A 17,573-nucleotide genomic window follows, 5' to 3' on the forward strand; every position below is an offset into this window, starting at 1 on the left:
TTCTACCCACTAGATGACAGCAGTGGTGTCCCTCCTGCCACCAGACAACCAGACCTGTCTCTAGACATTGTCAAATGTGAACTGTGAGGACAAAGTTGCTTTTCTTCTGTGTACAACCACTGCTATAACTGTACAGATGAATTGATTAAACAACCAACTATTTGTTAAGAAACTACTATTTGCCTAGGACTTGGTGATTTCTATGAACACTGAAAAAGACATGGTCCTTGACCTTGGGGCCATGAAAGACATTACAGAACCCCCAAAACAACTGGGGAAAAATAGCCCCCTACTGAATGACCCAGTAGGAAATCCAGACTGTATTACCTGTAAGAATTCAGAGCAATGAAAAGATCAGTGAGGATAGAGAAATTTTCATAGTTCAGACATGATTGGGTTGGGTAATTTGAAAGTGAGGAAACATGCCGAATGTTTTCTCTGATATAAAGGTGACTGACCCATAATGAGGTAGGGAGGGAGAGCATGGGAGGAATAGAGAACCTCTAGATAGGGCAGAGTCTATGTGGGAGGGGAAGGGAGTGGGCAGGGGGTTAGAATGATGGTAGAATGTGATGGACATTATTATCCAAAGTATATGTATGAAGACATGAATTGGTATGAACATACTTTATATACAGAGATATGAAAAATTGTGCTCTATATGTGTAATAAGAATTATAATGCTTTTCACTGTCATGTATTTAAAAAATAAAATCAATTAAATATTAAAAAAAGAAAGTGAGGAAACATGGGGCATTAACTTCTAAGTAAGTATATATATATGTATGTATGTGTATATATATATATTTTTTAAGGCATCTATATTTTAATATATAGGCAAGCTCCCAAATACAGGTATTAATTACCATCTATACCAAAAATCAGAGCACATAATTTGATATATAGTTTGACTGTGGGCAGATCTATTTAAAATTCTACCTCTTGGAGAATTTGAAGTATGTGATTTCAGAAGGCGCAGAGACTGTGGGTGAGAGTACATTGAGGTGGGAAGAGTAATGTGGATGGAGGTGCCAAAGACCAAAAGGGAGCAGGATACCAGATACCAGAGTATCCTGCTGAGTAGTTTGAGAAATCAGTGGAGGTGGGAGGTGGGAGCAGATCATTGAGACACTGAAACCTGGCAGGGGAGATTAGTCTGATGTTTCTAAGCCAAAGAGCAGCAAGATGAAAGGTATTGAGGGAAGACAGTCTGGCAATGGGTTGGTGTAGGGTGAACATGCTAGACAGAAGTAGGAGATAGTTTGAGTTATTGAGAGCTGGACAAGGTGGTGATTGAATGGGCAGAGGAGTATGAACATAGAAGAGGTATTTTGGAATGGAAGGATTAGATTGGATGAATTCCTAGGAAGATTCTGGACATTTAAGATTAGGCTCTGCCTCAATATGAGGTCAAATATCCCATATAGTAAACAGGAAGAACAGTAGTGTCACTGACATTATTTTCCTCTAAAACTACAAATATTTTTTTTCCTTGATTAATCTCAACACATTCCTGCTACTCTTTCCTTTGGGATGATAAGAATAGATATTAGGGAGAGCTAGTATTTGATCAAGTCCAGGAATGTTGGGTGGAATTTGAGCTAGCAGAAATAAATAAAATGCAGTGTCTATATGTGTACAGGGATGGTTTGGGGGTTAGCTGAATCAGGTTTGGCAAAAATGCATGGCCATTAATAGCAGTAGTCAAGCATCTGTCCCCAGTTAGGATAGGCAATATTAACAGTCCAGAAGGGAGCATCAAGCTGTGCCCAAGCCTGTGTAGGACTGAGTCCTACAGAGTTTCTGAGTTAGTTCTTGTCACAGAGAAAACTTGTCCCTGGAGGAAGAGGACTCAGGTCTGTGACAATCATTATTTTCTTTCTAACCTAGAACTTAAGTTCCAGAATTTAAGTTCCTGGGGAGGAAGGCTGGGTAAAGCAAGACTCCTCATCTGATAAGGTGTTCTTGGGAGCTTGCCTCTTCTGCTACCAGGTAGTTAGTTTCCTTCTTTCTCCCAAACTCCCACCTTCTCTTTCTCTTCTCTTCCATTCTCTCTTTTCATGAAAATATAGTTAGGAAGAAAGAGATATCAGCAGCTATGGTAAGGAACCCCCAGCACACAGGTGTAAGGAATAAACATGCTTGGTTTTGGTTTTAGCCCTGGAATTCATCAGTTATCTCCATTAGCTTTTTCTAGGTCAGAAATTGACTTATTTTCTGATCTTAAAATACTTCTGGTGGGACTTATAAAAACTTCGCTTTCTATCTGAAATGGGAAGCAAAAATGAGTCCTCAATATGTATGTATAATAGTAATATAAGAGTCCCCATGAAGCAAGGGTCCAAAGCTGTTCAGTGTACAGTACTCAGGGGAGACCTGTCACCAGCGTGCCCACCCTCCATGCTGCCCATTCCAGGTCACCCCATCTTTCAGGAATTAAATTATGTGATACAGTATAAAACGTTTTTATTTCAAAATGCAAAATGGTGTTCATTATAATAATAATAAAAATAATAATAGTACAAAAAGCATTTCACCTTCTTCCCTAGTGCAAAATGATAGATTCTCAGATAGCTTACAGATACACAGTTTTGAATATATTATCACAACACAGTGCTGCATAGCAGCAAAACTCAATCCCAAACTCCTTTTGGTGGATCCACGTGGCAGGTCAGTTCTAGGTGTCAGTGACTTCTCTCAAAGGGCACATGGCTCCTCTTGTCTCCCATTTGAGTCAGGATCTGTCTGTCTGTCTCTTGTCTGTCTGTCTTTCTGTCTGTCCCCCCTTCCCTTCTGCTGATCTGGAGTTCCTAGGAGGCATGCTGCCGGTGGGAGTGGGCCCGGCAACCGAGCAGGGCTTCCTCTGGCTGCTTGCCTTTCTCCAGCAGGGCTTGCCTGCGTTGGGCCTGTCGCTCCTGAGCGCCCCTCAGCTCAGCCTCCATTGCCTCCTCGTCCCGCAGACGGCTAGCGGCTGTGAAGGGGCTGCACACTGTCTCCATCAGGCCCAGCACCACGCTGAAGAGGGCCAGCACGCTGCCCAGCACGTACAGCTTGACGAGCTTCCCCTTGGGCTTCTGAGACATCATCTCCTTAGCCAGAGGAATCAGCTCCTGGACTGTTTCCATTTTGGGCTCGGGCTCTAGCGAGTGGGTTACCTGCAGGAAGAGTGGAGAAGAAAACGTGGAACCTTTAGTTCCCCAAGGTGGCTCCAGCTATCCTGGGCACCCCTCCCTTGGCTCTCTTGGGCAAGGCCTCCCCGGGACAGTGCGCCCAGCCCTTGACCGGGTCTGCGTGCCCAGGCGGGCTTTACCTTGGTGGCGCAGCGCGAGCAGCAGGCAGCACGAGCTGGGGCGGCGGCGCAGCGGCGGTCAGCGCGTCGGTCTGTCCGGCTGGCCTTGGCGCTTTCCTTCTCCGCGGCTGCAGCTCTTCCAGAAGGAGACTCCGCAGCTGGCGCCTAGTCAGCGTCTCTGGGCCGCTTATATCTTTTGCCGAAGACCCGCCTCCTGGTTTGCTGGCCCGGGCCAGCGCTGCACAAGCCAGAGAAAGGAGGGGGAGGAAGAAGGGGGGAGGAAGAGGAGGGGGGTGTGGAACCCCCGCAGAAACCTGGCTGGAGGTGGCCACGAGCTGCGCACGACCTGACTGTGTGAGCTGGGAGACCCTGGACCGGGCTGCTGCAGCGTTCTGGGCGGGAGAGCAGGTCTGCACGCCAAGTCCCTCTTGGGGCAGCTGGAAGGACCTAGAGAGGTGTCCGCATACATTTCTGACATGACACTTTATAGTGGCGTTGGTAGATGTACAGCTTTTCTGCCTGATCAGCTTTATTCAAAGGTGCCTGCATTGCTAGAGCCACTTAACAGAACACTAATCATTGAGGGTACCTTTTATGCGCAGAGGTAAGGGTATGTAGTGGGGTGGGGATAAATCCCTTTACCTGTAGGGTCTTTCTATGGAACAGCCATTAAATCCAAGTTGTCCTCCCTCCCATTTGAAAAATGATAACTTCATTAGGGGAGGAATGGCATGGAAGGGGGCTGCTAGTAAAAATTTGCTCCTTTAGAATGAAAATATTTCATTCAATGATTCTCTGCCACTTCCCTGGATCTGGAGGTACAAGTTCACTGTGCCAGCTCAGCTGTATCATAGAAGCAGTATAGGGCAGGAGGGGGTGAAGTAGACAGATTGAGTAAGAAACCAGTATCCACTCATGGAAGTTTGAGACTATAGTATTCAAATTTTGTCCCTGCATTCCAGATATCATATTTTCCCTATTTATAGCATGGCTTATATGAATAAAAGATACCATATTGTCCCAGAGTTTTATTTATAGGATAATCTAGTTTCATTCTTAATGATAATAAAGAACATTTAAGCTCTAGATCATGATTTTCAACTTATTTTAATGCACCCATGTCAATTTCATTGAAATATTCCCAGAATTGAAAACTTGGAACTTAATGGGTTGATTTGACTAGGATTAAACATAATGGGCTGCAGGGTGGGGGGGCAGGTTGGGTTCTAATTTAGCTTTGGTTATTGATATACCAGATAATTCTCAAAGTGGGGGGAAAGGAGAAGAGAATAGGCCAAAGGGCTTTAAACAGGGACAGGGAGAAGATGGGGGAGGAGTGGGGAAAGGCATGGGCCAGAAAATTGCAAAGGTCACTGATGCAATCTTGCAACAGCCTTCACAGTCCAGTCTGTCTGGCTGAGCCTCACTGAGCTCCGCTACAGTGGAAGGGGCTGCCTTACTTGGGTGGGTCTGAGGTATTCCCCAGATAATTCAGTCAAAAAAGGAAATCATAACAACTCTCTTTTGCTTTGGCTATTAGTAATTCAGGTGAGGATTTGTGAGTCAAGGTTACCTAAATAGCTGATTTAAGATTTGCATTTTAATCTGTACACATGCAGTCAAAGTGACCAGGGGTCAAACGGGGATTATCCCTTTAGGACTCTGTCCCCTGACTATTGGTCTTTTAACCTAGACCAGCAGGAAAATTCTGAAACAAGAATCAAGCCAAGTCTTGATATTTTCTTTGAATCTTCCTTATAACTTCGTAGCATTCTCTAATAACTGGCAGAAATGATTTGGGAGTGTTCCAAGCATGGTGGCTCCTGGAAGAGTGTATGATGTGACCTTGATTTGAAGGCCCTCCCCTGGTTTTCATTCTGAAGGTGAGTCAGGCCAGCTTCCGGCCCAAAACTCCGAAATGGGGCAGAAAGCATTTCCTGGGTTTCTGTAACTCGAAGACAGAAACATACCTCTTACATGGTCAGCAGGCTGTCACTTCTTGGGGGTTCCCCTTTAGCGTGATCTGCTGTGTTAGGGCCCAGCACCAGTTCCCATGAGCTTGCTTCTTTTTCTCTTTGTCTGACTTTGACCCCCAGATCTCCACTCCCACCATGCTACCTTGCTGGGCAGAAGGTGCAGCAATGCCGTGGATTAAGGTCACAGGGAGATTTGGTGTTGCTGGTTTAGGTGGTAATTGCGGATCAGTAGAAGGTCTTAGGAGTAGAAGGTCAGGGAATCAGGGACAATTCATGCCTAGAAATTTTGAGCATCCCTTCTCACTCTCAGCAAGGAAAGAGGACCCAGTTCCTGCTATGGCGGGGTGTGGAAGGTTAGGTAAGGCTTGGGAACCAAAAAGGTGTCTTGACCCTGCTGACGTCACTTTTAGAGAAGTAAAACATGCGTTGCATCACACATAGGCACATATTACAGCTGTGAAGGTCAGACCAAGCCTGAGGGTGGCCAGTCCTGTGCTCAGGGTGGAGGGATTTTCTGAGATGTACTATTTTCAGTGTTAAAACTGAGTCAGTTCTGAGCAGAGAATTACCTGTATTAGTCCATTTTTTTTTGTTGTTGTTGTTGATACCACAGACTGGGTAAATTTTAAAGATAGGAGGTTGATTTGGGCTCATGGTTGTGAATTTACAAACATCAAGGAGCCGCATGTGGTGATGACCTTCTTCCTGGTGGAGTCCTCATATGATATAGGACATTGCATGACAAGAGGCAGGGAGCATGTGTGTGAACGTGTGTCTCTTCTGGTCTCTCTCCCTAATCGTAAAAGCCACCAGGATTGAATCATGGGGGCTCTACTCTAATGACTTTATGTAATTTTTTTTAAATGTTTTTAGTTGCCCATGGACCTTTATTTTATTTACTTATTTATATGTGGTGCTAAGATTCGAACCCAGTGCCTCATACACATTAGGCAAGTGTTCTACCACGAAGCCACAACCCCAGCCCTTTATCTAATCTTAATCACCCAAAGCCCCACCTGTAGATACTGTTTTCAGATTAACACCCTTGATAACTCACAATGGGGATTCAAAATCAACATATGAAACTGTAGCGGACTACAAATATTAAACTGTATCCACACCATAGCACTACCCTTGAGTCTATCAACATTTAATTCTTGCCCTTTCTAGGAATGCTGGAAGGACCAGTTTAAAATTTATTTATTTTGCTTTTCAAATTCTTTCTCCTACACATTAAAACACCCACAGCCATCTGTAGAGGAAGAAAATCACAAAGAGGCAACGTGGTCTAAGGGGTAAGCGCCAAAGAGGAAGAGCTGTCCCTAATACGGGGCCTTGGATATTGAAGAGACAGGGGACAGAGGTCTTTAAGTAGTTTATTGTGTATGAACCTCAATTATTAACATTGTTATTTTGTTGATGGATGGTTGCTGCCTGCACTAAGTCACTCCTCACCCCTGGAATTCCAGGAGGCTGGAGGCAGGGGGTCATTATGGAGATAGGCAAAAAAAAAAAAAAAAAAAAAAAAAAACAAAACTATTTATTTTAAATCCATTTTTTTAAAATTGCTTTAATCCTTGAGTTTCTTTCATTTCCTATAAGTCAATTTTAGAGAGAAGACCTTATCACTCAAATATCAATGGATGATTGTGTGTGTGTGTTGAGGGGGGCACTTACGCCCACGGGGGCTTACAGGCACACGGGATCAAACCAAAGGACTTGCACATGCTAAGCACATGCTCTGCTACTGAGCTACACCCCCAGCTCTCAATGGATGATTTTAAAATTTACACATATAACCTTACTCTCCTTTAGTCTTATAGACTAGTTTTGGAGTTTAGATGTTTCTGTCTGTTATCACAGACTTGACACACTTTTAAAACAACACTCTTCACCTTCTCTGTACTCTTTCAAACTAAATCCTTTTCTTAGTATCTTTATTTCTTGCAGTGTCAACTCCATTTTATTGGTTCCCTGGGCTTGAAATGTTGTGTCCATTTTTTGGTGAGGCCTCTGACTACTCCATTCCACCAGTCTCTGCTCAATGTTCTGCTGTGTTTATCTTTACAGCCCTTGCTACCTGACTGGATGTTGATAGAGCAATGGGAGTGGTTTTTATATTGCCTCTCACATCCAATGGAGGATAAATTTCACGAGGGCTGGAACTTTGTTTTGCTCTTCATTGTGTCCCCAGTACCTAGTACAATCCTTGGCACATAGTAGGTTCTTAACAGATAACTGTTGGATTGGTGGATGGGCTCTGCAGTGGACTGGGAAGCATGATAGAGGGGGGACTATGTTATATTCACTGCAGTCAGTGGATACTCAAGAAGACAAGCTTCTGGATTTTGGATGTCAAATTTGCATGACCTAATATTTTCGAAGATCTCTTTGGCTGATCTTCCCTACCCATTTAGCTTTAGCCCCCATTCTTCTCCCATAATAACCCTGTGTTCCACAGAAGAGTTTCTTCTCCGACCAAGAAATAATTCATTCTTGTTTCTGCTGAGGACAATGCTCAGCGATTCTCCCTGCTCACTTGTGCTCACTCTGCTCTTCTTCACACTACCTAAAATGCTGCCCTCTCTCTTTTGTCTTCCTGCCTTTCCTGAGGCCATGTCCAAGTTCATAGGCTCTGAGAATCCATTAGCTATGCGAGCACACCTTCACCTCTCCTTTCTTTGAATTTCAGCCGGCTTTGCAGTTGCTCCTGCCCGGGTTGGCACTGAAATGCATACTGAGTTTTACAGCTGGCTCATTGTTTCTAGTGGGCTTGCCTCATCTCAGCGGAAGATAAAATCCCTCATGGTGCTAATGTATAACAGGGGTCCAAGCAGTTACATTGACCTAAAAAGTTGGACTAGGATACATATTGCAAAATGACCAGTTAGGATTCTCTTGGGAGGTTTATTTTAGGCAGAGTGGCCTGTCCTTGGCTCAGAGCCCTGGGATTTGAAATTGCTCAAGACCTGGCAACTTGGCTCAATTTCCTCAACTTTGTCCTCCTCACCTTTCACTTCCACTCATAATTTAGTGTCTGGCATTGCAGTCATTGGCTCACTCTGGGCTCCCCTTCCAGATTGCCCTGGGACAAATCTCTGAGGAACAGACCCTTCATAGACAATTAGCATTTGACACCATGGCTTTTGGTCAATAAGAGCCACCAAGCTGCTGGAATAGGCAGGCTGTTCTGGGACCCTAGCACTGCCATGGATAGTGTGGTTGGGATCACCTGCACACTGCTGCCTATAAACCACGTCTGAATCACAATAGCATGCTTCACAAGTCTGAATCAGCACCAGGAACTTCCCTTAAGCTTAAATGTCAGTTGGACTTAAGAATATAGGGCTCTGGAGTCAAGCAGACTTGTGTTCATTTAAGTCCTGACTTCTCCACTTGCTAGGATCTGACCTTTGACGAGTGATTTAACTTTTTTGTTCTCTATTTCCTCAGTGAGAGTGATGATAACCCCTGTTAAATAGGGTAGGGTGAGGAAGGAGTGAGAGAGAGTACGTTAAATTGTTGAATGGTGTTTTGCACAAGACAACAATAAATAAATATAAATGTAAATAAATACATAATATATAATATGTAATACATATATAACAAATAAATAAAAATAGAAATAAATATATAAATATAGCAACCAATAAATAGCTATCATGATTCAATTGTCTTCATCTCCTGCTACACGTATACAGTTTCCATGATTCTTTATCTCAGCTGGGACATTCACACTTCCTAGATAACATTTAGGAAGCTTCCAGGAAGGTTCAGAAATATTTGTTGAAGCCATCCATGTATATCATGCTGTGTTTAAGCATAGTTATAGAAAGCAGAATACAAACTGCTACTGACCTACAGAAACTTATTGTCAAGTAGAGGACACATATATAACAAATTATTACATATACCAGAATAAGCACAAAAACAGACATATATGACTGGTGAACGAAGAGACTGAATGTATATTCAATTTGGGGAGGAGGTGATCAAAGAAGATTTCTGAGTGTGACATCTGTGAGCAGCTTAGGAAGTTAAAGACTGGTCAGCGTTTACCAGGTGACTCTGGGAGGGAGGGGTGCTCAGGCTGGGGGAATTTGAACAAGAGAATTGCATATGAAAAGGGGAAGTATGTGAAAAAGCATTGCTTAGTCCAAGAAAAGTTAGGCAAGATTGGTGTCACAGCATGAATAACGGGTTTTTGGAAATGCCAGGAAATGAGGAGGAAGTAGCAGGCAGGAGCCAGATAATGAACAGTTATGTAAACGATTGCCTATGTATGTCATTCTTAGGAACAGTTGGCCACTCTTTTCTTCTAGAAACACATTCTCCTTCACTTCCATGTCACCATATTCTTCTAGTTTTTCCTCCAAATCTATTCTAGACACACCTCAGAATCTCTTTCTTACTTTTCCTTTGTCTTCTTTAGGTGATTTAGTTTACTGGCAGGACTTCCATTTCTGCCTCTACATAAATAACATCCAAATCTGAGCTCTAGATCTGTATATCCCTTTACTTAATCAACATTTTGACGCGAGTGTCCTACAACTATCAAGCTTACCATGTCCAAAGACAAATTCAATATTTCTACCACCAACTTTCTGCGTCTAAAAAATCATCCTAGCAGCTCAGCCGGGAGATATCTTTTATTTTCCTGTCACCTCTCATCTGTAAACAATCACCAAGACTTGTCATTCTTCCTCTCAAATGTCTGTTGATTGTATCTGCTTTCTATCCCTTCTGCTACCTCTGAATTTAAGCCCCATCATCTCCTAGACTCTTGGTGTGGTCTCACAGCTGGTCTCTGCCTAGGGTCTGGACCACTTCACTCCAGTCCAATCTACTCCACTTTAATCCAATGTAAATATAAAGGAATAGAGTATAAATGTTATATATCCCTGGTTTCCTTCAGATCCTTCAGTGGATCTCCACATTGCCCTTTGGATAATGCCTGATTCTTAGCATGCTTCATAAGGCCACCCAAGATCTTAACCTTATCTATTTTGCCCTCCATCCTCACTATCTAGGTGGAGCCACACTGTTCTGTTCTCCGAAACTTCAGATCCTTTCTCATGTTGTTCTCTGCGTTTAGAGCACCTTCCCCATCTGCCTTCACCTGGTGACCTTTTACTTATTATCCAAATGTTACTGTCTCTCACCTTCAGGGAGACCTCTCTCACCTGGATGAAGCTAGCTCTCCTTTCTGCTTGTTCCCACGCTGCCTCACTTTCTGTTTCCTAACTCTGTCGTCTGTCTCCATTGCAGATCTGAAGGCTCCATGAGGTCAGGAACTGTCTCTGTCTTGTTTGGTACAGTGTTTTCAGGGCTAGCGCAATGCATATAGTTCATTGAAGTATTTAGTACACAGCTACCAGTTTGTCTCAGGTTGAATTGGATGACTTATAGACAGGGTCCCAATATCTCCTTCAAGGGCATGCCACTGATGACCTAACTTCTTTCCACTAGTACCCACCCCCTAAAGGTGCCACTACCTCTCAGTAGTGCCATAGTAGCTTGGCAGGTGATCAAACTTTTTAGCAAATGGATTTAAGATCTGACCTATAGCCAACATCATCTTTTGTTATTTAAAAAATTTTTTTTTAAATTTTTTCTACTTTTTTAAAAATTTGTTCTAATGAGTTATACATGACAACAGAATGCATTTTGACACATTGTGTTTTTTTAATTAACAAATTTTGCTAATGAACAATTAAACATAGAAGAGCAGAGTACAAAGCTGTACAATGTGGTCCCAATTTTATATTTATACATTCTATGCAATCTATGGTATATGTGTCAAAAGATACTGGATGTAGAAAAATTAACATTTTACAGACACATGCTTCCTCCCTCATTATTAGTATATTTTACTTTTTTCTATGAGGTTTTCTTTCTTCTAAAATTCTTTTATTGATGCATTATAATTATACTACATATTAGTGGAATTTGTTGTTATATATTCACACATACACACAACACAATTTGGTCAATTTCATTTGCCAGTACTTCCCTTTTCCTTCTCCTTCTCCCTCCCCTAGTCACTTTCCTGTATTCTATTGGTCTCCCTTTTATTTTCAAAAACCACTGTTTAATCCCTCTTTTTTACATCTCCATCATTCAGTTTTTCAGCAGGTCTTGTCAGTTCTACTTGCAAATGGATGATTTGATTCTATTCAGTTCTCTGCATCTCCACTGCCTCTGGCCTAGGCCAAGCTTTTGTTGTCGCTCACATAGGATGCTTGGAGCTAAAAGTCATTGCATCCTTAATTATGTGCTTTCTAAGATCTCAGTCTGTGTTAACATTAATCCTACAAGCAATTCCATGAGGTGGATTATTATTTTCTGTGCTTTTCAGATGGGGAAACTGAGGAACAAAAGGATTAAGCAAAGTGCCCGGGATCATACAGCTAGTCAGCAGCAGCAGAGATGGGATTTAAAACAGACTGTCTTATTCTAAGGTCTTATTCTTCCCTATCCAATTCTCTCTCTCTAGCTGATCACAAGGGCCCATGTCAGTGGGTTTTCTCTCGGGTTGCAAGTTAAAATCATTGAAGGAACTTAAAAAAATACCGATTCCCCAATTCCTTTCCAGATCAGTTAGATTTCCTGGAGTACAGCTTATGGATCATAAATTTTTTAAAAAATTCCAAGGAATTCTCATACATAACTAGGGTTGAGAATCATCTCCTCTGTGTGATCTGCCCCTGCCTGCCCCTCCCACCCTTGTTTCAACCCCTTACCTTGATCAGGCTTTTCTCACCCCTTCTTCTTACTCCTTGAAGAGGCCAATTGCACATGCTAGGCAAGCGCTCTACCACTGAGCTATATCCCCAGCCCTGGCCAAGCTCTTTTCTGCCACAGGACCTTGTGCTTGTTCTTCCTCTGCTTAGAACAATCCTTTCCGGGATCATCTGGGCCTTGGGTGTGAGTTTAGAGATCCTAATCCCTGAAAAGTTCAAGTCTTCCTCCCTGATATATAAATATAAGTGAAAACAATATTAAATTTTAAAATAAGTGTACGGCGGACCTCCAGCATTCTAGTTTTTCTGAAGGTATCTACTTCTTGTCTTTTTTGAAATATTAAAAAGGACAACATTTCAAAAGGAATTTTGGAACCCCTACTTTGCTGCTACCTTTAGTATGTGTTTAGCCAGCCTTGGAAAATTCACCCCTAAGGCTTTCAGGCTCATCCCAAGATAACCTCCTCAGAGACCCCTCTTTGTCCCTCTTAAAGAGGCATCCTCACTTTCCTGAGACCCCCTAAATATAAATCACCCTGTTTTTAAAAACAACATTTCATAGCATTGAATTCTGTAATTGTCAGATTTAGCTTTTCGTCTATTTGTTTATGATTTGTGTCCTTCTGAATGCAATTCTCTATTTTGTTAGATGCTGTATCCCGACCTAGTAGTACATAGGATGTCTGGTAGAAAACCGGTGCTCACTAAGTATTTTCAGAATGAGTGAACAAATGAATGAATGCAGGCTGATGTATAACAAAGAGTAGCGAGCAGAGTCAGCTCAAGGTAGACAGGTCAGCTTAGACTGCTACCCTGAGATCTCCACAGATTGGGAAGGGAGAAGAAGAGGCGGTCTCCACAGATTGGGAAGGGAGAAGAAGTTTTACAGATGGGTAGGTATTCCCGTTGGGGGAGGGAGTCCCTGGCTTCAGCGAGCCAAGACTCGAGGCACCCAGGAGGGCAGAAGGCAAAGAAATGTGCTATGCATGATTTGGGATGGATTCTGGGGGCAGTAAAAGCATATATATGTATATACACACATACACATTTATATATATATATATATATATATATATATATATATATATATATATATATACCATTACTATCGAAATGTATATATTATAATTTCCCTGTGTTGCCTTCACATTTTCAGACAAGTTTCTTAATCACAACAGCTGTGCATTTTGTTCTTTAGAAAATGGAGGAGAGGACATGTGTTTGTCCTTTGCTTTGGGGGCCAAACTAGGCTAGAGAAATTGAGGCCAGCTTGGAGAAGTGGTTATAAAAAAAGCTAGAAGTGTTGGAGGGCAGCAGCAGCTAGAATGATTTTTTTTTTTTTTTTTTAAAGAGAGAGTGAGAGGAGAGAGAGAGAGAGAAAGAGAGAATTTTTAATATTTATTTCTTGGTTCTCGGCGGACACAACATCTTTGTTTGTATGTGGTGCTGAGGATCGAACCCGGGCCACACGCATGCCAGGCGAGCGCGCTACCGCTTGAGCCACATCCCCGGCCCCAGAATGAATTTTTATGTGAGCATCTAACTCTAGAATTCTCAGAAGTCTTGTTATTGGGAGAGTAGAGGAAAAAGTGACTCTTAGATGGCTAAAAAAGTTGAATTAATGGTGGTTGAAAAATCAATAAACCTTGTCCCACGTGACAGCGGTCTTCTTCTGGATAGCAATCCTGTCTGACTTGTTTACTACCGTATTACCAGGTGCCTTACATTGGGTGGATGCTCAATAAATATTTTTTATGTTTCTAGGTTAGAAGTCAGAAAGGTCTGCTGAGGTGATGAACTCGAAGAAAATTTCAGTAACCAAGGAAGAAGAGCAGACAAAACCAGAAAGTAGAAAGGTATCAACATGCAGTCTGATTTTCTGGGAGGATTCAGACCCCATATTTAGGCCCCGGAACAACTGGAAGGATAACAGGTATCATCAAAGACCCAGATGGAAAGACCAGAAAAACAGCAGACTGGACCCATAGATGGGCTCTAGATTAGTGACGCTTCCCTGTTAGTTTCTGGGACATTTCGCTATTAGTTTCTGGGACACTGTTGACTCCCAGGCAATAGACTTACAAAAATATTCATATTTGGCTGTGGGGAGAAGTTTCTTAGTATATTGTACTAGGTATGGTGCTCACTGGTCAAGGTTTGGGATGGGCTTGAAACTCCCAGGAGCCACATTATTGGCAGCAATTGATAGAGTTGCTTCTCCTGTTCTCTGATTCTTTGGGAGAGATATAGACGCCTTAAAACTTGTTTAGGGGTGTCTTGCACCTTAAGACCCTCAGTCTTGCCTTCCTCTCCACCAGACCCACATGTTCTTCTTTCATCATGTCTCAAGGTTCCAAATCCTAATGACTAGTCCATGGTCGACCCAGAAATCTAAATACCAAATGAGCATCAGTTTGGGTTCTGGTCTTCCCGCCCCTAAGCATAGTGATGGTGGATAGAAGAAGTTGGCTTTGAACTTCAGGTCACATAGGCTTATTCAGAAATTTTGATTCCAATTCTTAGGGATGGGAATTGTTTTTCTGGATAGGAGAGGGAGTCTTGAGAGGAAGGTAGGGAGAAATATGAATGACATCATGTTCATCAAACAATATTTTCAATTAGGTTTCCCTTGCCCCAAGAATACCAACTAATAAGTCAATATCTATTTTTTTTTAGTAGTACTATAAGCATTAAGCTAGGTGCCAAAGGGTTATCTTTGATCTTGAGGAGTTTATATTCCATGTTTGGAGACAAATCACAAAATATTTAAAAGTTGAGTAAACAAAGGAAGCAAATTAGAGATATTAATTAAAGGGATTTACAAAACAGAATAGAACTGATTGCTGATTAAATTGTATAGATAATGTCTGCTGCCCAAAGTTGGGAAGAATTTACAGATAATACCAGAGAAGCCACTACTGTTTTAGGAATTGAATCCAAGTGTTGGGTTAAGATTTGCCAAGCTCACAGGAGGTGAAGAGGACAGTGTAGACAGACAGAGTTGCCAGAGGACCAGATGGCAGGATTAAAGCTCGTGAGTGAAGGGGATTGTGTGTTAGGACCTGAAAGGAAACTTTTTGGCTGGACCCTGAGTAGCTGACTGAGAGCTTTGGATTTTTAACCTGGAGATGATGGAGAGTGTATATTGGGACAAAGTCCATAGCAAACTCAACTCATTGCAAGTGGAGCAAAAGCCCAAACTCACAAGATGAAACATAGCAGGAAAAAGTGCAAAGTCACCTGTGTGTCTGTGATGTGTGTGCTTACACATTCTAACAATTCAGGATGGGGCAATCTGTTTCAACAGTATTTGACTTGAAAAAGACATGGGTATTAGAGTACCTACGAGCTCACTATATTTGGTGGCATGACTTGACTGGGACTAGCCTTCCAACCAGCAGGCTACAGCAGTGGGGTTGGCATGCTATTTTCCTCCTCTATGCCACAGAGAGGAGTGCTTGCTCAGGTGAGCTGACATTCTTCTAGAACCTTCTAAGCCCTTTCTTGTGGGAGAATTTTATTCCCATGGGCTGTTTCCATCCAGGTTGTTCTTGAACTCAGAGCCAACTTTATTTTCTCAGATAGTTGCACATCTTCACACAGAGTTTACCGAACCACCTGAATTAATACCTTCAAAAGCTCTGTGGGAGTAAAATATTAACGTACAACCACAGTGACCAGCTGTTCCAATTTGCCTGGGGACTGAAGGGTTTCCTGGGATGTGGAACTTTCAGAGTTAAAAGGAGGAGAGTCCTGATCAAACCAGTCATACCAGAATCTTTGCTTTGATGATTTAGCCCTCCCCCCCGCTCCCCGCCCCATGATTTTTTCTCTTAGAGACTGGAGAGGCAAACACATCTCAGCTGTCTGCTGGTTATAATTTGCAGAGTCTCATTGTCTATGTTTTTAATGTTTTCTTGGAAGGAGAATGTTATGATCTAGGTTTAGCAAATCTAAGACATTCATCACAGCCACTTTTCCTACCAGTTTCCTTGAGGCGTCATATTCTGCAAATTATCCCATATGACATTTTCTTTCAGGAAAATAGATTGCCTCAATCTTGAGAGGCCAAATGTTCTGGTGGAAAGAGACTTTGGAAGCTAAAGATCTGCCTTTGAATTCTGGTTTCACAATATGCTAGTTGTGATAGATAATGCTATGTGTTCACCAAGTTCTACTTTGTTTTCCTCTTCTGGGCACGTAGAAGATTACTTAGGAGCTCTGTGAAAAGTTCTGGCTGATGGGGTGTAAGGCCAAATGAGTGTCATTTTGGGACTGAAGCACAGAATCAGTGGGGGGAGTTCCTTCATGTCCTCTCTCCTAAGTAACTATGTGAAATACAGGGTCCCTCCTCCCACCATTGTCTTTCATATTACTTCTTGTAAGTAACAATAAACTTTTATAGTATTTAGATGCTCTGCTGAGATGTTATAGTTAATTTATTACTGCAGCATATTATAGCTTGAAATGTTAGCTCTGTGACTTTGTAAAAGCTGCTAATAATACTGAAGCTGTAAAAAGAAGATAAGAATTTCACCCTTAATGAGTCTTTTTTTTTTTTTTTAATGGAATCTGGTATATGTTACCCAGGTTGTCCTTGAACTCCAGGCCTCAAGAGATCCTCTTGTCTCAACTTCCCAGTAGCTGGGACTATAGGCATTCACCTAACGCCCAGCCTTCCTAAAGGACTATAGCAATGCTCAAATGAGATACAGTATATGTCTTGCTTAGAATAGAGCCTGATATACAGCAAGAGTTGGAAAAATGTTTTTTTCTCTGTATTCTCTCAGCAAAGCACATAGCTATTTCTTTCTGGAGTGGTACTTAAACAAAGGAATAAATACAGCCTCTAATGCCCAGGAAGCACACATGCAATCTCCAGATGATGGAGGGATAGGCTCATGTCTGTACTGGCTGCTCAGCTCTTGATCCTACACCTAGAGAGCCCTTTCACAAAGAGCCCAGGCCACCACAATGTCAAGGCATCTGGAAACTAGGACACCTATATTCATGTTGAAACATCATATTTTAGGAATATTATTGACAGATGGGAAATGTTCTAGAAGAAGATGACCAGGAAAAATCTGAAAGTTATGGGACTAGATGAACCACCCACTACAGGTGAGGTTGTCAGATTTAGAAAAATAAAGACAGGAAACCCAGTAAATTTTGAATTTCAGATAAATAGTGAATAATAATTTAGTATGTCTCATATGCCCAGCCTTCCTAAAGGAGGCTATTTATGTCATTGAAGTATTCTTTGTTTATGTGCGATTCAAATTTGACTGGGATTCCTGTTTTATGTGGCAATCTTGAATATGGGAAGCTTATGTAGTCTTGTTGGAGACAGTGTGCATACACAAGATAGAGATGTAACATCATAGTCATGAACTTACGTGCATATTTACGCTTAAACAAGGTCAGCTTCTGGGTATACAAATTTCTCAGTGAACAACAGGAAAAATCAGCATCAGCTGGCATTATCCAGGCAGAAATGTATGGGAGAAGCAACTTTGGATGAGGGCAGTAATTTTAGTTATCCTCTCTTTTTGTCTCTTCCTGATG

General features: G+C 42.0%; 2 protein-coding genes across 2 annotated transcripts in view; one reads left to right on the forward strand and one right to left on the reverse strand.

Annotated features, from left to right (window-relative positions):
- Positions 1-2,449: 2,449 nt before the first annotated feature.
- G0s2 (G0/G1 switch 2) lies at positions 2,450-3,449 on the reverse strand. Its single transcript, XM_026387500.2, has 2 exons — positions 3,311-3,449; positions 2,450-3,155 (listed from the first exon to the last, which is right to left on the reverse strand). Exon 2 carries the CDS (start codon positions 3,123-3,125, stop codon positions 2,811-2,813), a length of 315 nt encoding a protein of 104 aa, XP_026243285.1. The 5' UTR covers positions 3,126-3,155; positions 3,311-3,449; the 3' UTR covers positions 2,450-2,810.
- Positions 3,450-3,572: 123 nt separating this feature from the next.
- Lamb3 (laminin subunit beta 3) overlaps positions 3,573-17,573 on the forward strand; it is a 58,986-nt gene continuing 44,985 nt past the window's right edge. The window contains exon 1 of the mRNA XM_026387499.2: positions 3,573-3,697. The gene's annotated coding sequence lies outside the window, so the exon portion shown is untranslated. The remainder of the gene's footprint in view (positions 3,698-17,573) is intronic.

The sequence above is a fragment of the Urocitellus parryii genome, chromosome 9 (genome assembly GCF_045843805.1).
Source record: "Urocitellus parryii isolate mUroPar1 chromosome 9, mUroPar1.hap1, whole genome shotgun sequence".
In the NCBI taxonomy this organism is placed as follows: Eukaryota; Metazoa; Chordata; class Mammalia; order Rodentia; family Sciuridae; genus Urocitellus; species Urocitellus parryii.